This window comes from Micropterus dolomieu, linkage group LG02 (genome assembly GCF_021292245.1).
Source record: "Micropterus dolomieu isolate WLL.071019.BEF.003 ecotype Adirondacks linkage group LG02, ASM2129224v1, whole genome shotgun sequence".
NCBI lineage: Eukaryota > Metazoa > Chordata > Actinopteri > Centrarchiformes > Centrarchidae > Micropterus > Micropterus dolomieu.
In genome coordinates, this window is record NC_060151.1 from 9294867 (window position 1) to 9315984 (window position 21118).

Consider the following 21118-nt stretch of genomic DNA (forward strand, 5'->3'; position numbering starts at 1 on the left):
GGGGGGGGTAGAGATGGTGAATCCTCACTGTTGGTTTTCAGTGAGGGAGGTGGAGGCTCTTCCTCTTGGCTCAGATGTCTCCCATGATCAGAGCTCTCTTCCAGTGGGGGTGAGGTGGCTCTCCTTTAAGGTTTCTGGCGTGTTGTGTTATGTCGTCTTCTTGTTTAGATTCCTCTTGTCCTTGGCAGAGGGAACAGATGAGTGGTGCAGAAAGTAAAACAGGTTGGAGCTGAACAATTTTAAGGCGAAGTCCATCTACCTTAAAAAGAAGTTTTCGATGAAATGCACTGAATGGACAGTACATGTCCATTCAGTGCATTTGAGAGCCACGTGTTCAATGCCATCAATCTGCTGAATCTCTCAGCTCCTCTTCGGATTGGCAGTATAGGGCCACTGATAAACACATCAGCATTCAAATAGCTGACTGTGTTCAACAGATTATTAAAGTCTTATTTCAACCCTTCAGACGCTTCACAACATCATTGGTCCCGATGTGCAGTATGTTTTTCACAGTAGGATGTTCAGCCACGATATGCAGGATTCTTTCTGCCAAGTCAGACACCGTATCCTTCGGAAAGCAGAGTATTTTGGTGTTCTTACTGCACATGCTTCTTACATCGTTTACAGCAGAGTCACCCACAATCAGAGTTTGAGGCCCAGTCGTTAGCTTTCCCTGCAGCCTTCTACTTTCTGATTTACTCTGTCCTTATCCTTCTGTGTGAGGATGGGATGTTATCCAGGTCATCAGACGGAGATCCAGGGTCCTGCAATAGTGGTGAAAATCTGTTCTGCTGTTGCACACTTGGTTGTTGGGGAGGTTTGTTGCTAACGCTGCACGGCTGTGTCCTACCAAGAACAGGGGTTGAAGAGGTGCTCTACCTGGATGATAATGCAGACCAGCCAGTCGCATCACAAATCTCAGGGCGCTGGGTTCTGCCTGTTACTCATCCTCTCATTTCCCAAGGAAATTATTTACTCTTAGGCTTTGCACAAAGAGAGTTCCAGGGAGGACTCCCACTTTTAGATTTATTACCCAGTACACAGGCCTCCTGCTCCTTGGTAGTCTTGTTGGCGCTAATTAGCTGTGTGTTAGCATGCTCTTGTCCACTGTTCTGGTTCCACGGTAAAGTGGTGTCATTGCCACATAGTCCATTCACTTCCACATTCACTTCTAAACTGTGGATCTTGGTTTCCAGCACAGTAATTTTCTGTAGAAGTTTGTAGAAGTCGTCTGTGGAGAAGGGGGGGCATCTTGTTGCTAATTAGCATTAGCTATAGCTCCAGTCACTGCAGTACAGGCTAGTGCTATTGATAGGCCGCACTCACGTAGCACTATCATAAAAGTTTTTAAAGTATGACAAGAGCCTACTTTATCTGACAGTCCCAGTGATTTAAAAGTATCCAAGAGTTGCTGATTTGTAGATGGGGAAGAAAAAGAGTTTAAGCAAAAGAATGCAAGCAGAGGCAAGAGCAAGCAGCAAAGCGTCTGCACTGTAAGAAAGCAGGAAGTAATGTAATCTAATTGCGTTTTGTTTTTTTACCAATTGCGATTTTAATATGCGATTAATTTTTAAGCTCTTTAGCTTCTGTATTATTCAGAATGGACAAGCAGTAAATCAGTGTATAGTATGACCAACGCAATATTAGCTAGATTAAACACACACCGTTCTTGTAGGTCAGGCCTGTGTTATGATGAAATTAGGTGATGCATGAATTACATGAATTATTATGAGCTATGGTGGAGAAGAAATATCAAATTTTAAATTGAGCGTCAAGTCATGCAATAAATTTATGATATAGGCCTAATATCATCAGGTAGGCCTACCTACAGATCACAAGAACTACCAGTGTGGTGAACAAAACCCACAGTTCAACCACCAATTAATGAGTCCTTATCTCAGTTCTAATCTCCTAGGTGTCCATCTTTCTGTATTCTAGTAAGCAAACAAAAAATGCTCAGTTTGAGGTTCAGTTAAAAAGTTGGCCAACGAAAATAAAACCAAGTGACACCTCTTATTTAATAGAAGAGCTTAATAAGCACGGAGTTCCCCACCCCCCGCAACCCACAGCCTCCGATGCTGGTGAGCAGCGCACTGGCTGTAACCTTGGGACAGACTGGGCCTCTTTCGGACTTGTGCGTTTAGTTTTAAACTTAAAAGATATTTCCTGAGCTGACTGGTGGCTGTGTGTGACGCTGGCGCCGATCGCCACAATGCGCTTACCTTACAACATGTGTCTTTCTGTTGTGCATTTCTCCTGTCCGTCAGAGCGGCGGATGGCCCGACGATTTCACCCACCACCAAGTTACCCGCGGGTGGCGGCGCTCCTGTCATTCCCTGTGTGACACTAAAGTTTCTGTCTTGTCGGCTTCTGTCAAGTGTAAGGCCATTGTACAACAACAAGTCAAGGTACAGGTAAGGTGTAGTGTTGTGTCGTTCAAAGAACGTTTCGTTCATAAGACCTAATCGTGTGTATGACTCGGGAGGAACGGGTTGTCTCAGTGAGTGATTCGTTCATTTTCACGCATGCGTGAAGGATCTTGGACTCTTATGTTCACTCATCACACGGCAGCAGCATGGGCTCCGTCAGCACAGGAAACAGAATTGATTAGTTCACGACTCTCAACTGTGGGTCTGTTTGAGTCGTTCATTTGTCACGTGACAGCTCCTACTGTGAAGCAGGAATGAACGACTCGTTCACCGCTCACATGGGTCCTCCTCAGTCTTTTGTTCATTCTGCAGGCTGAGTGACTGCCAGCGCCGGAGAGTGAGAGGCAGGTCGGCTGTCAGGTAACAGTCACTGGACTGACATTATATCTAATATCTATTTTGTGACATTTTATAAAGCATAATGTTATTACAGCGCAGTGATGTTGTACTAAGTTATAGTTTTAACACAGCTGCACCGTAACTTTAGTCCTGCTGGTGTTTAACATTACAGCCAACAGCTGATGAGAGTTGTTCTGGGTCTGCTCCACTTCAGAGCCCTGACAGGGTTCTACCGGGAACCGAATTACCTCAGAGGTCGTCTCCTCTCCAAAACAAACAGACCGGGTCATTAAAACATTAAAACACAACTTTTTCCTTTTTTATTTACCAACAGAGCCGTGCTGTTGTGTCACAGCTTGTGACTGGTGAACAACCTGCAGTGTTTGAGAGCGATGTGCTCATGTGTGTTTCTCTGTCTGCAGAATCCGGACCTGATGTGGCCCATTCTGCGTCCAGACCTGCCAAACTGCCGCGTTTATATGTGTTTATTTCTTTGTTTCTCTCTCTGTGCTGGAGTTCTTTAAGAACTTGGTGGCTTGAGCCAGATTATTATTAAATTGGTTGAATTTTAATAAGAGTGTGTTTATTCATATAGTGTATCAAGCTTATTACTTCAGTATATTTACTGCAAATCTGATATTAATATTTTACTCATGGATAGGGACGTTAGGCTACTGGACGAATGAGTACTTCAGAGATAATGATAGTAATTATATACATAAGCTTTTATATGGCTGGTCTGGTTGTATACTCAGGAAAGATTGTGAAAATGGAAGGATTTAGGCGGTGTAGTGGTGATTACATATTGACAACATATTTATGTGGTTTTTACATGGTTTGAATTTGGTTATGGACCTGGGGGGGGGGTTATATAATGATATACAGTAATCAAGAGGTGAATTTGTGCATTATACTTTGTTAAATAAAGCAAGTCAGGCAGCCTTCCTTGTTTGAGAACGGCGCTGTTTTTTAATCGCCCACTAGAGGGCTGCAGCGCCGCAATAACCCGCCTACTTCAAATGAACGAAATGACTCAAAAAAAGATTAGTTCATTTTAATGAACTAGATTTGAATGAACGAGTCTGTCAAGAGTCGAACTTGCCATCACTAATAAGGTGCGAAGTTGATGTTTTGTCTTCAGACTGCTTTACTCTTGGGTGTCATGTGACCAGAGTGTAAACGCAGCCTTTGCAATTAGAAAATCTCATTTTATCACATCGCGATAATATCGCAAATGCAATTAATCGTTCAGCCCTAATTTTAATATGTATTAGTGTTTTTGTTGCATACAGAAAATCAGATTATGCTGAAGACCTTCAAGAAACTTTAGGATGACACCTGCCTCTTCAGTTTGTATAAGCAAGGCTCTGCACTGAACAAGACCAGGTCAGGCAAGCCTGAGTCAGAGGGCTAAAATACTTAAATATACTCAAAAACTACAATACATTCCCGTAAAATACAGCAGTGTGTATGTGTGTGCATAAAAATCAAATCCCTCCTCTTTGTCTCTGAGTAGGCCTCTCCCTGGCTCAGCTTCCTCTGTGCTGACCATCTGCTTTTACTGATTGTACAGTTACATATGCACAAGAAGAAACTCAATCATAAATATGACTTACAATAATCCATTCTGTCATTCTAAAAAAAAAACCTTTCACTGTTTTGTCTGGTTCCATTTACCTTCTCCTTCTGCTGCTTCTCTTCCCTGTCGTCCTCCTCCTCGTCCTGCTGCTCCTCCTGTCCCTTCTATCCCTCCTCATCAACATGACTGGGGTCATCATCACCCTGTCCCTTTGCATCACCTCTACAGCTAATATATATAAAGACATACAGAGATTCCTCGATTAATTTAGCACATTACCTGCCTTTTATGCAAACATTTTTTCTTCTTAACTCTGTTTTTTTTTCGGCATCATACGTTCCGTTTCCCTCTTTCGCGGTCTTCTCCACATTTACTGTATTGAGCCTATCAACCAACCCTGTGCTGACTTCAGCCCCGACAAAACGTTTGGAGATTAAACTGGCTTCAAATGGAAAATAAACTTCTTTGATCGGCCCTGTTTACCCAATCAGATTTCAGCAAAACCGAAGGTCGGTCCAAGTTGGGAGGGGCCGCTCGAACACCACCTCCATATTGAAAGTATTGGTTTGGCCCAGTCAAACACACATACAGCGTTCGCTGCAGCAGACTGGAAGGCCAGTGCGGTCGCGGATCATAAAGTAAAACAGAAACTGAAACATATAAACTCTTGACCCCTGGCCGGTTCGGGATTGCTCCCGAACGCCACAATGGCCAGTCCGCCCCTGTCTCCTTTTAACAGCTCACCGCGACTACTCTGTTGTCTTGTTTTATAGATGCATTTTTGCAGTCATTGCTGACCTTGGTGACAAGTGCATTGTTTTTCCTGCGTGAGTGATTAACAATAAAAGCCACACTAACATTTCAGAAGTTGAATGCTTTTAATGTGCAGCAGCAGGGGGAAACATTTGGTTTGCAGTGACAAGTTAATACAGCTCTGATACAGTGTTAGGAGAGTAAACAGTAGACAGAGTGAGGCAGTTTGAGTCCAGCGCAGGAATGGTGGACTGCGCCACTAACAATGAAAACTAATGCAGAGAAAGGTTATTGCAAGAATTAAAACAACAATATATTAGTCCATCTCTCAGTTATTTCACTAACCTGTCCGTGGCTCTCACTGCCAGGGCAGTTTGTTCCTACTGGCAATTTTTTAAACAGCTGGACACTAGTTTTTAAATGGGGGGGATCGCAATCGCAATATTTTCCGTGGTAATATTGTATCGATACATGGAGATCTTTTATTATATAAATTTTACATGAGAATTTTACTTTTTGATACTATGATAATAAAATGGGGAAAAAAGGTAGTAAATTGCAATATATCACATTATGTTTAAAATCGCAATAATATCGTATTGTGATAATATGGTATCGTGGAGCCCGTTGGGGATTCCCACCCCTAGAATCTGAATCAGAATCAGCTTTATTGCCAGGTATGTGTACACATACGAGGAATTTGACTCTGGATTGTACATTGCTCATGATGTGCTTACTTATGCAATAATACAATAAGATGATAATAAAATCAAACACAGGCTACAGTATAGAGAAAAAAAATGTGTGTGTGTATGTGTGTGTATATCTATCTATCTATCTATCTATATCAAAAACGGACAGATTGAGACAATAGTACAATGAGCACTGTACAAAGGATGCAGGAGAAAATTATTATTACTGTTAATATGTATAACAGTGTGTCGGAGGTGAATGTGGTATACAGGGGCACTTTCAAGCATACATGTACACAGTGTGCTGAGTGCAGTGAATGCTGGAATAAATAAGTATTATGTGCAGGTGTTATGTACATGAGGTTGGTGGATTTGGTACACAGTGTATACAATATGAACAGCTCTGAAATAGAGACTGATGAATAAATAGTAAGTGGTAGCCTGTAAACGGGTGGCAGAGTTACTGGGTTATTGCACAGGAATGGTTCCTGACATGAGTAGAAAGTGAGTCAGAGTCAGCTGTTCATCAGAGTGATGGTTTGTGGGAAGAAACTGTTTTTAAGTCTGTTGGTTTTGGTGGCCTACCAGAGGGGAGAAGTTAGAACAGGTTGTGACCAGGGTGAGATGGATCTACAGTGATGTTTCCTGACTTTGGAAATGTGTAAGTCCTGAGGGCAGGTTGGCACCAATGATTTCTTCTAGACAGTCCTGACTGTCCGTTGTAGTCTCCTCCTGTCCTTTTTGGTGGCAGATCCAAACCAGACAGTGATGGATGAGCAGAGGACAGACTGGATGATGGCTGTGTAGAAGTGGATCAGCATATCCGGAGGCAGGTTGAGCTTCCTGAGCTGGCGCAGGAAGTACATCTTCTGCTGGGCCTTCTTGATTGTGTCCGCATTGGGCTCCCGCTTTAGGTCCTGGGATATAGTGGATCCCAGAAACCTGAAGGATTCCACAGCTCACACAGGGCTAGTTTTTAGTGGTATTCAATCAAAAGTAAAACAGTACATTAGTACAATAGTTTTATAAATGGATCAACTTATTCCCATGAAACACCAAAACCAACAATATATCAATAACAGTAGAAACTATCTCCATTTACCCTTAAGATAAATACTATTTTAATTGATGTTGATTGATAAAAGATGTGTAGACTTGACTCTCTAACTGTGTGTGTGTGTGTGTGTGTTTTATCCTTCACAGAAACAACAAGGCCCTGGAGTCATGTGGCAATGCCAGAAACAACCTTCAGTCCACACTGCAGGGAGTCAGGTCTGAGAGTTGAGGACTGCTGATACACACACAGACTGAACTTTGACTGATCACTGATGGACCTTTTGGAAACCAGCACACATGAGCCCAAATTTGAAATGAAGCAGAGCAGCACTTGAGAATACTCCACTCATTGTGGTGTCGCTGCTGTCCTTCACAAGTTTAGCAATACCCCTCTATCTGGACTCGAATGCTTTATGTTTTGAAGTAGACTATGCTTTTATGGTGTGGACTAGCTGAAGTACTTCATGTACACTCATACAACCACAGGACAGCACTGACATCTTGGTCTTCACGTTCTTTGTATTCTGGTGAAGAAGAAAAGGCCTTATTCCCCACATGACCCAATATCTGTGTGTTTCCTCCCTTTTATGGACACCTGACTGACTCAGCACGGATCACACGTTGGTGAAAACTAGAAAAGCTCTGACCAGAATTGATCTGGACTTGAAGCATCAGCTATTGTACATTTTCTATTTGATATCTAACTTTTTAATATTCTGTTGTTTTTATATTAAATGTTTATTAAATTCAATAATATGGTTAAACAATGATGTTATTCAAATATGTACTGATTGAAAAAATATTATCCAATTGTAAAGTACAATAGAGAACAATCAAAAGGGATGAAATAAGTAAATCTGCCTTTAATGAGGTGCAAGGGGCAGAGTTTTTGGATTTGTTACAAAAATAAAGCTGAATTGAGTGTTTGATGTCTTTCACAGCCTTTGCAAATTAACTGTGTAGAATTTTCATTAAAAAAATAAAGATCACTTTAAAGAGGTAATGTCACAGGAACATAAAAGTACATGAAAACTGATCAAGACAACAGCTCATGTGAGTCTTTATTGCTGCAAAAATACTGCTTTCCCACTGTTCCCACCCAAAATCATTATGGATTATGGAAGAAACTGACTAAACCAAGGATAGTAATATAAATTATCACTTCTTCTATTTTGCATATATCAACGAATGCAATCAGTTTGGCCAGCACACACAGCTGCTTGCTCTTTGTGTTTCAGCCTCTCAGAAAATGTAAAGCCAAGGTGTTAATTTGCAGTGAGCGGGCTCAGGGATCAGGGGTCGTCACAAAAGAATTTACCAAAGCCTTGTTTGTTAGCCAGTTGGGCCGCAGACTGTAAGTGCTGGACACACTCGGAGTGAAATAAAAGACACCAGTAGATAACTAAAGGCTGAACTGGCAGATTCACATATGATCTGCCTTTAATACTTATTACCAAGCTGTGACTGTGACATTCTGCATGAAGGTAAGCCAGTTTTTCTTTCTTCTTCGCTGGTTTGGTTTTAGGTTAGAGGAAACACTTGTGGTGTTTGTAGTGCGGATTTGGGATATCAAGAAGTAAATCCCCAACATTTTAAAACAAAATTGAGAAAACAGATATGATGTTCAGATATAACCAATGTTTTGCAATGGAAAAAGCCAAATTCAAGAAGTTAATAATTACAAGTAGTATATATTCATTATACATTTTCTTTAAAGGTCTGCTAAGTTCTATAAGTACCCACCTTTGGTGAATCCTGTGCTTGCTTAAACATCCACTGTATGGTGAAGCGTTTTGACAGCATCTTTGACTTTCTAATCAATTTCTACCATGTTTTACTGGCACAGATGCGTTTCTACTCTGCGACGGTCTTCCTGCTGATTTTAGCACTGAGTTTACCCGTTGAAGCTGGCAAATGTCCCCGAGTGTGCAGCTGTGACAGCTCCAAGCTCACGGTTGCCTGCGTTGGCAAGAAGTTAACGGAGGTTCCCCCGACTGTAGATGAGGTGAGGAATTCAAATGTGAAGTGTAGTGCCTCCCTTTCACTTCACACAGCTGTTTGAGGAAGGATCACTGAATGGCAGCTGTGGACTATTGGGTGCATTTCAGATGTTTCTTAAATTTGAAGCTTTGTCCAACCAAAAGAAATTAGGTAAATGTACACTCCTTTAATTCTGTGTCACCTCTGCCTCAGATACATCCTCCTTTCTGTCTCATCTCTCACAGATTACAGTGAAACTGGACCTGAGGAATAACAACCTGCAGGTGCTGTCCACGGGGGTGTTCATCCTCACGCCTTACCTCACTCACCTCAACCTGCAGCGCTGCAACATTATGAAGGTGAAGGAGGGTGCTTTCCGGAGCCTGGGCCGCGTGGTCTCCCTGAACCTGGCCTACAACAAGATTGACATCCTTTACCAGGTAAGAAGAAAGGGCACAACTGAAACACTGAAAAGACTGAGTTGGCATTTGGTAACACAGCTGAGAACTCTTAAAGAAAACAGTTTTTCTTGGCTCCTGAATCATTTTTAAGATGTGAGGTTAACTCATTTTCTCTTTCCCTTCCTCTCTCTACCTTCTTCCTCTGACCTGACTGTCGCAGGAGTCCTTTGACGGCCTCTCGTCCTTGAAGGAGCTGTATCTGGACCATAACCGTATAGAGGAGATCCAGCCTGGAGCCTTCACACAGCTTGGTTTCCTCAACATGCTGGCTCTCACCCACAATCAGCTGGTTTATATCCCCAACATGGCCTTCCAGGTACTCAGGCACATGGGTGTAGACTTTTATCTGCATATTTAGATTGCAAACATGCTCCACACTGAATGATTATGGCAGTATGATCCCACAACACTCTGACTCCTCCTCCAGGGCCTAAACAACATCAAGTGGCTTCGTCTTAGCCATAACTCCCTGAACAACTTGGCCACTGAGGCGTTTACTGGACTGTTCACCCTCACCCGCGTAAGCCTGGACCACAATGAGTTGCAGTTCTTCCCCACTCAGACCATGAGCAGGTGGGACAATCTGTAGGATTATTATAGTGCTTTGAGCTATTAAAATTTTGTAATAGTAAAAAGTTCTTACGACCTCTCAGCAGTGTTACTATAGGACCAAATGCAAGACTCTTGGTCTTGTTATGAGTTAAGAGATGGTGGACATGCCATTCCTTTATTTATATATACATATATACATATATATAATAAAGTATATCTTCTTATAGGGTTTGCTTTCAATAAGACGCTTAACTACAGGGGGATAGATGAAGGGAGACACAGATGAAACAGAAAAGAAGAGAAACCAGAGGGCATTCCATAATCTCACCTCTAGTTACTCATATTGTCCAAGGCCAGATTAAACCACTAGGGGGAAAAAATGACCTACTGATATTGCACCGCCCTCTACAAGATGGGGCTTCATGATTAAGTAATAATGCAGGTGTCACTTTAAAGGATAGTCCTGAGAATTACTGTCTGTGTATCCAAAACCTGATATATCTTATTTATTTGTGCCATCCAGCTCCATTGTTGTCCAAAAAAATTGAAAACACATCAATGAGAAACACTGCGTCACTGGGTGACATGTTCCTTCATTACCATAAACACAAACACTGCAGTTTATTTTGAGTTGTATGTATTCAAGACTTAAGTCTTCAGTAGGAACCTGCGTTCTTTAAAAACCACAGACAGAGGTCAGAAAGTACTGAGACGGACTAAAGCACTGTAACGGTGAATTCAGACAGAAAGTGAAGTGATTTTGACCACTGGACCGTTACTGTAGTTATTTGCCCCAAACGGCCAATATACCAGCTGTACAGACGTAAGCTGTACCATTTTCAGTTTGTGATGTAATTTACTGATGCACATAACATCAACAAATACATTTGCCATTAATTTGCCAGTGTGAATACAAAAGGTCAAAAGATGGGGCATTCAGAACAGTGAACCTGCAGCCTTTAAGGCCCCTGAAGTTCTGAGGCGCCAGGACAGTTGCCTGCTTTTCCTGCTTTGGTAACCTTGTTACTATAAAAAACATTTTTGTTTTATATTCATACAATTAAATTTTGGTTATTAGTACACATATATACGGTAAAGAATTACAGAGGAAGGTTCACACTTGAAAACTCTTGGAGGGTCCTCCTTTGAGAGTCAACAGCAGTAATTGTACATAATGAAGTACCCAACAGCAGTAAAGTTGACTTAGGTCATACATGTCATTAAACGTCTTTTCTCTGTAAAGACTTCGAGAGGTCACGCGCCTGGACATGAGCCACAACCCGATGACCTACCTTGGGGAAGAATCTGTCTCCATGGCGAAGCTTACACACCTCTACCTTGACCACATGTCTCTTCAGGACCTGTCAGATCAGGCTTTAGTCGGCGCCCCCCTCCTCCTCCACTTGGACCTCAGCCACAATCAGCTTTGTTACCTGGAGCCCCTTTCAGGCCCCAAGGAACTGGGCAGCCTCAACCTGACAGGTTCAACTGTGTTCTGACATGTGTCGTTTACTCAAATTTAGACATGCAGTGCTGAGAGAGTTAAAGGTTTTCATTACACCCCAACACCACACGTAACATACTACGTGTCATCTTTAATACATACTGATAATCATTCATATTTTAAAGGCAATCCCGTCTACTGTAACTGCTACATGCGGCCCCTGAGAGAGTGGGCAAATGTCGGAGGTGTGAAGCTGCTGGGAGCCTGTGCTGGACCTCCTCATCTCTCAGAGGAGCCGCTACAGGCTGTGGCTCCTCTAAATCTGCGCTGCCGCAGCAGGGGGAAGGGGCCGAAGGATGAGTTTGAGAAGGATGATGAGAGCACTGGAAGCACCCCACCCACAGTCAAGCCCAAGCAGAAAGTCAAGTGTCCAGTTAACTGTGACTGTGATGTGAGTATTTTTTGTGGAGAAACTACATTTCTCTTTTGAGGGGCAGATTTTGTCCTCCTCCAACATAAGCTGCTTTCTAGAAAAAATGGCTTTATAAAGAACTACATTTCAGAGGGAAATGTACTTTTTTGTGACAGTTATAGTTACTAGTTACTTTTCAGACTAAGATTTATCATAAAACAAATGATCAACCCATAAAACATGATGCATTGAAATTGATTTAACTACCCAACAGTATTAAACATTTACAATGATTACATGTTAATACATCAATGATCATTTTCAAATAATATTGTTTTTATAATAATTTTAAAGTGGTCATTCTAGATTATCTATGCTTACTGTAAGCCGATATAATAGTGCTGCTGATAATACTTCTACCTTTCTGCATGTGTAATGAGTATTTTTGTGGCATTGCTACTTTTATTTAAATCAGCTATAATCAATATTTTAAAGCAACATTATGTAATATTTGGTGCCCCTACCGTTTCAGAGTATAATTCATTGCTGTAAATAAGGACAGCTGTACACGTGCATTTGTTATGATTACATTACTTATGATCAAAAACTAGCAAGTCGACAACTTTGCTGACATAGGCAAACATCAAGCAAGTGCAACAACAAAAGACACAGCAAACCAATTAATAAGTTATTAGTCACTAGCCCAACGGCAAGGAGGCCAGCACGGCACCTGTCTTGCATCCTTTCAGCTCTTTTAGCTCACACCAATGAGTAAAAGCCAGTCAGATATTTACTCTTGTCCAGTCTCTTGCTCAGTCATTCTCTCTTTTTCTCTTCCACGCTTCCTCTGACATCTTCTTCGGTCTCTTCGCAGCCTCTGCCATGATATCCGTACTGAGAATACAAAGCTAGCTTCTTACAAAGAAATTACATTTTATACTTTTTTCTTCTTATACCTAGTTTGCCGAACAGTTTTCTTGTTGTGTCACATGGTGCCATATAGCATTACGTCGTTCTCGAGATAGGTTTCCTGCCCGTGATGCCAGTGTCATATACCAAGCAGCCCCGGCCTGGAGTGGCATGACAGAGACACCATTCTTTTTACAAAGTCAGTTTACGCTCAAAATGTTAGTAACTGTTATTTTAAGAAAAAAATACTACATGATGTTACTTTAATATTGATAGTATCTCATCTGTTTCATTGCAATGTTTTCTGTTGGAGCAGGCAGCTGTTTTCATAAAAAAAAAAAAAAAAAAGCTCTAAAAACCCACTTTAAATTTACTAGTTGGTGAAAACAGTGGAATATTTAAAGGATGGGTGTGTGATTATAATTAATTCCGGCTCTGGGACCTCTCTGCATTTTAGCTTCGCAGCAGCAACTGTAGTGAAAGTTTTCTAACCCACAACCTAGCTAATGTTACTTAACGTTACATTACTTGCTGTGTCAGTGTTCGATCTATATCATGGTATTTGATGTGGTGTTGAAGTACTCCAGAATCTTCTACTCCACCTTAAAGAGTCAGCTATTTCCCTCAGGAGATGGTGGAGACCAAAAACAGCTAAAAGGAGAGTGAATATTGTACTTAGTCAGTAATGTTGCATCCTAATAGGCAATTTCACCATATCAACTTAAAACTTGGTACCATTTCAAAGTTGTGTTCACAGCTTGTTACGTATCGTTTATAATATTCCCTTGACCCTCCCCAGATTGAAGCTCAGCATGCCACCTGTGAGAGTCGGGGTCACACAAAAGTCCCACGAGGCTTCTCCACCATGACGCAGCTGCTTGACCTCCGCAGTAACCACTTCCACTACCTTCCAGCCAACAGCTTCCCAGGCACAAGCCAGCTTGTTTCTCTTCACCTGGAGTTCTGCAAAATCCACGAAATCGAAGGAGGTGCCTTTCGAGGAATGAAAAACCTGTTATATTTGTATCTTTCTGACAATGACCTCACATCCTTGGACCCCGGTGCCTTTTCTGGAGCCCCTGAGCTCACCTACCTTCACCTGGAGGGCAACCGGCTGGGACAGTTCCCGGGATCAGGTCAGTCGTTAGTCAAGTCAAGTCAATAATTAACACAGCACATACAGGATGTAAAAAACAGAGGCAACTAAATCAAGGATATTTTCTGTCTCTTTGTGTGTTTCCTGTAGCTCTGGCACTCTTACCGGGTCTGTTTGTGTTACACCTGGAGCAAAATGCCATCTCCAAACTGGAGCCTACTGGGTTGCTGTCCTCAGTAACCCCTAAACTTAGGGAACTTTACTTGACCAATAACACCATAACTTCTATTGCCAAGGGTGTTCTTGACTCAGCTTTCCTGGGTACACTTCACCTGGATTCAAATCAGCTGACAGAGATGCCTACCAGCGCTTTGTCCGAGACCCCTAACCTGGAGGAGCTCAGTCTGTCTCAGAATTCAATTCGCTGGGTGGGACCCAATGCATTCCAGCCCATATCCCAAAGTCTGAAGAGACTTTACATGGATCAGATGGACATAGAGAAGGTACGAGTCCTGTGTTCTTCCTCCCACTACCTCTCAGTTTCTCAATAAACTGTACTTGTTTTTTATCTATCATGTTTATACTTATTGCCATTTTGTGAGTTGTTGGAGCCAGAAAATCAAAATAAGGATGGATGAGGATGAAGATTAAAGGGTGGGAAGCAAGTGGGATTCCAAGTCTCTGAGATTAATAAACGCGTGCATCATACACTCTTTAAGCTCACTCAGAGCTGCACTCAAGCAGAGTGGTGCTTTTAACTAAATGCTAACACTATGGGAAAATGCTAACAGTGACAGTCTTAGCATCATGCTAACATTGGTTAATTAGTATTGGACAAATGGAAACATTTTATGGCTCTGGAAAAAACATCAAAGGATCACCAAAGTGATTACAATTCATCCTGTGGGCACCATGGGTATCTACCAAATGTATTGCAGCTGCATCCAATAACTATCAAGACATGTCACCAAAAAACAAAATTGTGAACCTCATGGTGGCGCTCCAGGAAAAGTCAGGGGCTCACCAGGATAAGTCCTTGTTATGGGACTTTAACACTGGTTGCTGCTTTAATGTAACCATCATGTCTGATTTAACACCTGACTCTCCCATTGACTACTATAACTTGTCTCTACATAGAACACAAAATAAAAATAACATGGGGTGAGGAGTAAGTGAAAAGAGACCAATATCAGTCATTTCTCTGCATGGTAGCAGTGCAGCATTTGATTCCAACAAGGAAAAACACAACATAAGGCTTTGAATATTTAGCCTAGATGTGTATATATGTGAAATTAAGTATTTGATTAAGATTGTTCATCACATTTAGGCTATCCATGCTAACAGAACTTTGCTGATCAGCTCTTTAAATTTTACCACCATCCAGATGTCCAGGGACGCTCTGGCAGGGCTGGGCCCAGGGCTGAGGACTCTGACTGTGAGAGGAAACCAGCTGGAGGAGCTTCCTGACCTGAGCCCACTCACCAGCCTGGAGGTGGTCGATCTGCAGGACAACCCCCTGCTCTGTGACTGCCCTCTGCTGCCGCTACGCAAGTCAGTGCACAGTTTCCCTGGAATAAGGGTTTAGCAAATTATTTAGAATAGAGCATTGACCAGACATTACTGTTGTGGGAATAACTAGCAAATACATTTTTAGTATAATTAGTAAATATGCTTAATTTATATATAATCTGTAAGTGAGCTTTTTCTTCTTATGGCAGCATCTTGGCACAGTTGGTAGTCTACTTGCATCACTGCTGCTGAACACATTCAATTCCTAAAAATAGTTAAGCTTAGTCACAGGAAAGAGGAAAACAATGTTGCTACCTTTTTATGTACAGTCTATGGTTGCTGCAGAAAACAAAGAAGCACAGTAATGCATTCACCTAGATGATGAACTGTTATTAAGAGCTACATTATTCATAATAGTTATTTGATGGATTGCTCTGTCTCTATCTGTCAGGTGGATGGAGAATGTAAGTGTGGAGGTAATCGCCACCTGTGGTCACCCTCCTGAGATCAAAGGTCAGAAGGTCAGGGACGTCCATGTCTTTACCTCCTGCCCAGAAAGTGGCTCTCCTCCAGATGAGAAGGCTGTTGTGGCTACCAGACCTCCAACAGTGAAGAAACCCAAGCCCAGCTTCTTGAAGGCCGCTGTGGACAAAGCTAGGCCTGCAAAGCCCAAAACTAAACTACCCAAACCAACCAAGAATGGGACAAAAGCCCATAAAGTGACAAAGAAGAAGAAGGCACTGTCTAACTGAATAGAACAACAGTCAGTCCAGACATCATATTAATGGGTGTGTTGTTGCAGTCTGACAGCTGAGTGTGAAGTGGTAATAAAGTGCTTAAGATTACAACTCTGTGTGGAATTTACATGCACTCTTTGCTATCTGAGCATAACAGCAAAATAAAAAGAGGAAAGAACATAAAATAAAAGATTGAAGCTAATTGAGTACCCATCCTATTCCATTCCCAGTCCTGCAGGACATGTGTTATAGTGATATGATTAGTTTGACAGATATAGAGTATAACCAAGGCCACCTCAAAACAACTACAATGAGCATTGGATTGTAAATTAATTAATATTTATTAATATGCTCACTGACTCGTTCAGCTGCTTAATGTGAAAATGAGTGCTACATTGAAATAAAATAATACAGTCTATGTTGATATATGACAAATGCATATATCAAATTACATGTTAAAATGTGACGTCGATGCTTACAAAATCAGCATTATCCACTTATGCAAGTGTACCAAGTTTGTAAATATAGTTCATATATTACGCTCATATTATTAGTGGTTCCATGGTGTAATGGTTAGCACTCTGGACTCTGAATCCAGCGATCCGAGTTCAAATCTCGGTGGAACCTAACTTCTTTTTCTTATTGACTCACTCCTCACATTATGTTGCCGACAAAAGTTGCACTTCTTATAAACAACATATCATAATAAACTCCTCTTCAGAATTAGCATATAACACAAACGACTACTATACCGGATTTACACGTTAACGGTAGTAACGTTAAGTAAGTTACACTGACGGAAACTGCTGTGTTTCTTCCGGGTAACTTCCTCGTCACGCCAAACTTCTCTTTTCAAGATGGCAGCAGCTATGGATGTAGATACGCCAAGTGGCACAAACAGTGGAGCCAGCAAGAAGCGATTTGAAGTAAAGAAGGTATGGGTGCATGAAGTAACTCGTTTTCGTCGTGTAAATTATTTGCATAATCTGTCAACAGCCCCAAATGTCCGCTAACAAGCTACGCTCCCTGCCGTTAGCATTCTAGCGTTAACTCAATGTAGCCTAGCGATAGCACATTAGCTACTTAGCCTCCCCCAAAGAGAGCATGAATTTGCACTTCTCTTTGGGGACTAGCTAGTTATAATTACAAAAACACAAACCTATAGTGATATGACGGAGATCATCAACCCTCGCTACGGGATAATCACCAAATCCATCGTCATATTAACATTAAACCATAAGTAGTTAACGTTAAACAACAAAGCTGTTAACTCTGCTAGCTAAGTTAGCTTAGCTAAACCGCATTTCCCGGCGTCGTTAGAGACGAAACCTGAACTTAAAACAAGACATTTATGATCCACTCCAAATGTAATAACAGGCTATATGGTCAACCTAAAATAGAATATGATTGAACTTTGGGCTTTCTGTCTAACTAACCGCTACCAACTGATTAATTTTGACATCCCCACATTAAAGCGTCGTCAGTTCACGTCAACTGTTCTACATTAAGGTTATGAAATGTCAACATAACATAACATAATCAGTTTATCAGCTGACCACAATGTGAACAGTTACCAGTATTGAGTAAAATTTTGAAACATTTAGCATCTTCTCGCTGTGAACGATATAGTAAATTTAAAGCAACATGATTTAAAACTATCTGATTCAAAATCCTTTTGACAAGTGCAATCAGTAGGTAACGTTAGGTACATTTATTTGTCACAATCTAGCAGACAATATACAGTGAGGAAAATAAGTATTTGAACACCCTGCTATTTTGCAAGTTCTCCCACTTAGAAATCATGGAGGGGTCTGAAATTGTCATCGTAGGTGCATGTCCACTGTGAGAGACATAATCTAAAAAAAATCCAGAAATCACAATGTATAATTTTTTAACTATTTATTTGTATGATACAGCTGCAAATAAGTATTTGAACACCTGTCTATCAGCTAGAATTCTGACTCTCAAAGACCTGTTAGTCTGCCTTCAAAATGTCCACCTCCACTCCATTTATTATCCTAAATTAGATGCACCTGTTTGAGGTTGTTAGCTGCATAAAGACACCTGTCCACCCCATACAATCAGTAAAAATCCAACTACTAACATGGCCAAGACCAAAGAGCTGTCCAAAGACACTAGAGACAAAATTGTACACCTCCGCAAGGCTGGAAAGGGCTACGGGGAAATTGCCAAGCAGCTTGGTGAAAAAAGGTCCACTGTTGGAGCAATCATTAGAAAATGGAAGAAGCTAAACATGACTGTCAATCTCCCTCGGACCGGGGCTCCATGCAAGATCTCACCTCGTGGGGTCTCAATGATCCTAAGAAAGGTGAGAAATCAGCCCAGAACTACACGGGAGGAGCCGGTCAATGACCTGAAAAGAGCTGGGACCACCGTTTCCAAGGTTACTGTTGGTAATACACTAAGATGTCATGGTCCATGGCATCATGCTTTGGGGGTGTTTTTCTGCACATGGGACAGGGCGACTGCACTGTATTAAGGAGAGGATGACCGGGGCCATGTATTGCGAGATTTTGGGGAACAACCTCCTTCCCTCAGTTAGAGCATTGAAGATGGGTCGAGGCCGGGTCTTCCAACATGACAATGACCCGAAGCACACAGCCAGGATAACCAAGGAGTGGCTCTGTAAGAAGCATATCAAGGTTCTGGCGTGGCCTAGCCAGTCTCCAGACCTAAACCCAATAGAGTCTAATAGCTTGGAGGAAAGGCTGTTCTGCAGTCTGGTCGTGCAGCAGCTGAAACTTCTCTCTTCCCAGAAGGCAGCAGGGTGAACATGCTGTGGCTGGGTGGTTATTATAATAAATGCCTTTACCGGCTTTATTGTTAAATCCATACTACTTGTGTGGATATTTTGTTGTCTATATCAGAGATTCAAATTCTTGAGTGTTTTGTTTTTTTTTTTTTTTTTTTAAGACTTGGAAATGGGAAAGGAGCAGGGAGGTGAAGCTTTGCCTTTTCTGTCTACTGACAGAATGACGCTCCAAACTGTAAACTTTAATACAAACACAATTCAGTTTTGTGTCAGGTATTTTAACAGCTACAACTTTGGTTTTCTAAATCTACAAGAACCACCTTTAAAAAAAGTTAAAATCTCTTATCTATATTATTTTGGTATTGGCATTAATCTATAAAGCTGTCCATCAGGTCATCACACATCGTATGCTGTGCTGCTCAAATGAGAGGGAGAAGGTTAAAATGTTTTTGGAATCTAAAATATGAAAATGTTCTGTGAAGTTCTGATTAAGTAAAACTGTCATTAAACATCAATGTCGACGAGACAACCTGCGGTGAATGTGCCGGTTGGATGATGTTTGATTCTGATTTCCCACCAGTGGAACGCTGTGGCGCTGTGGGCCTGGGACATCGTGGTGGACAACTGTGCTATCTGTCGGAACCACATCATGGATCTCTGTGAGTTCACTTTCACACAGTTTTGGACTCACTACTTTGATACATATTTTGACTATGAATGATAAATGACTTGGTCAAGGGCAGCATCTGTGAAAGGGTACAGATTGAGCTTTTACATGTTGTAAGCCTCTAAATGACTTTCATCAGACATGTTTTGTGAAATAGCATTGATACATTTCTCCCTTCCTCATCAGGTATAGAGTGCCAGGCCAACCAAGCTTCGGCTACCTCTGAGGAGTGCACTGTAGCCTGGGGTGTCTGCAATGTGAGTGTCTACAACCGCCTCTAGCATGTCACTGATCAAGTCAAAAATGTCTACGTCATCAAAAAAATAGTGCAAAATAGTTCCCAATCTCAACTTTTCAAAAGGTCTGCTGTGTATCCCACTTTCAGTGTCGATGTTAAAATGCTGTGTTCAGACAGAACGCAAAGCGAGTTTAGTAGTGGTGAGAGTCAATGGGAAGATTAGACAAACCCGGGGCGGCTTGAATTAATGCGAAGATGCCTCCCCAAGAGTTGAAAATAAGCTCGTGTGCCTGGATTTTATGAATCTGCTGTACAGACTAGAGACGAGGGGAAAAGGAGAGGGGCTGGAGGTAAATAACATGAACTGGTGAGTTCAGTCAGAGGCTCAGCTGAGCATAAACGAACTAAAACACTCCCCCCACACACACATGGCTAGTGCATCTGTTGCAAGCTAGCTTACAGCTAACATCGGCATAGTTCACACATTGGCTGTTAGGGATATAAATATACACCGGCACTGAAATGAATGCAAGTGATGCAAGGTGAAGATTGAGTTTAATTTCTGTCTGAGCACACATTATGAACAAGAAAAGTCAACACTGTTTTACAAAGATTTATGCACCATTTTGGTGGCAGGAGAAATGTACCCTTTCAGGAATATGTCAGTAAATGTCCCAATTTATATAAATCTCTCTCTCATTAAATGCATGAAGCTGCGTAAAGAGATACATGTATAAGCAGACTTTGAGTAACAGATGAGCAACAAAAGTCCTGGAAGAAGAAAACGTTTTGAGAGAGAACGACTTTACTGCTCATAGCAATCACACTAAATATAGGCCAGTTTATCTCCTGTATTATAACATTACTGATGTAAACAAACCTTTTACAGTAGAAGTAACAAAGTGAATTATCAACAAATTATGTAAGCTTGTGTTATGTTTTTGGTAAATTGGTTCTTTTAAAGAATGTTAAGTTACATTGAACTGTTGCCCTGACCTAATTGTATTTTGTGCATCTTTCTGCCCTGTTTGATTATCTTGCCCCCAGCACGCCTTCCATTTCCACTGTATTTCTCGCTGGCTGAAAACCCGACAGGTGTGCCCTCTAGACAACAGGGAGTGGGAGTTTCAGAAGTGAGTACTTGGAAATTGTAGTGTAAATGTGTGTCTGTGGATTATTGTAACACTTGTGAATATTTTCTTGAAATGAACAGCTGTATTGACGGAACTTGCTTTATCTTTGTTTTTACAGATATGGACACTAGCTGTGTTATTGTTGACCCTTTTCTTCGTTACTACGAGAGTCACCCGTACTGCTTTCTGGTTCCCACCCGCTTGTAATCAAAGTTATTTTACGCCCATGTCTTTGTTTTTTGGTATGTTGTAAGTACATAAATAAACATCAGTGTTGTCACAAAACAAATGTTATTACTTGTGTAGTTAGCGAGGCAGGAATACTGTATTAAATTAAAATTGCTGTGAACATGAGATGT

General features: G+C 41.4%; 3 protein-coding genes and 1 non-coding gene across 12 annotated transcripts in view; all 4 read left to right on the forward strand.

The window, feature by feature from the left end:
• Window positions 1-7774, forward strand: part of rangap1a (RAN GTPase activating protein 1a) — a 23739-nt gene extending 15965 nt beyond the window's left edge. For 5 of the 8 annotated variants that reach the window (XM_046073254.1, XM_046073287.1, XM_046073278.1 and 2 more), the window contains 2 exons: window positions 2268-2414; window positions 6996-7774. In XM_046073254.1, coding sequence (XP_045929210.1) covers window positions 2268-2414; window positions 6996-7077 — 229 coding nt within the window. In that variant the 3' untranslated portion in view covers window positions 7078-7774. Of the gene's footprint in view, window positions 1-2267; window positions 2415-3190; window positions 3249-6995 lie in introns of those variants that run through there. The other 3 variants (XM_046073316.1, XM_046073307.1, XM_046073298.1) reach the window with 2 other exon arrangements.
• Window positions 7775-7884: 110 nt separating this feature from the next.
• Window positions 7885-16056, forward strand: chadla (chondroadherin-like a). Of its 2 annotated transcripts, XM_046073229.1 has the most exons (11): window positions 7885-8332; window positions 8695-8853; window positions 9074-9268; window positions 9450-9605; window positions 9717-9862; window positions 11085-11323; window positions 11471-11736; window positions 13406-13742; window positions 13853-14205; window positions 15087-15253; window positions 15663-16056. In XM_046073229.1, the coding sequence occupies exons 1-11, from the start codon at window positions 8327-8329 to the stop codon at window positions 15961-15963; spliced, it is 2325 nt and encodes a 774-aa protein (XP_045929185.1). In that variant the 5' UTR covers window positions 7885-8326; the 3' UTR covers window positions 15964-16056. The 2 variants fall into 2 exon arrangements, with proteins under 2 accessions (XP_045929185.1, XP_045929177.1); XM_046073221.1 differs by lacking the exon at window positions 7885-8332 and having other exon boundaries at window positions 8582-8853.
• A 447-nt stretch (window positions 16057-16503) lies between these two features.
• On the forward strand, window positions 16504-16575 carry trnaq-cug. The gene has a single exon. It is a non-coding gene; the product is annotated as a tRNA-Gln (tRNA).
• Window positions 16576-16725: 150 nt separating this feature from the next.
• Window positions 16726-21113, forward strand: rbx1 (ring-box 1, E3 ubiquitin protein ligase). The gene is made up of 5 exons (XM_046073600.1): window positions 16726-16883; window positions 19302-19380; window positions 19575-19645; window positions 20674-20759; window positions 20878-21113. The coding sequence occupies exons 1-5, from the start codon at window positions 16806-16808 to the stop codon at window positions 20888-20890; spliced, it is 327 nt and encodes a 108-aa protein (XP_045929556.1). The 5' UTR covers window positions 16726-16805; the 3' UTR covers window positions 20891-21113.
• Window positions 21114-21118: the final 5 nt, after the last annotated feature.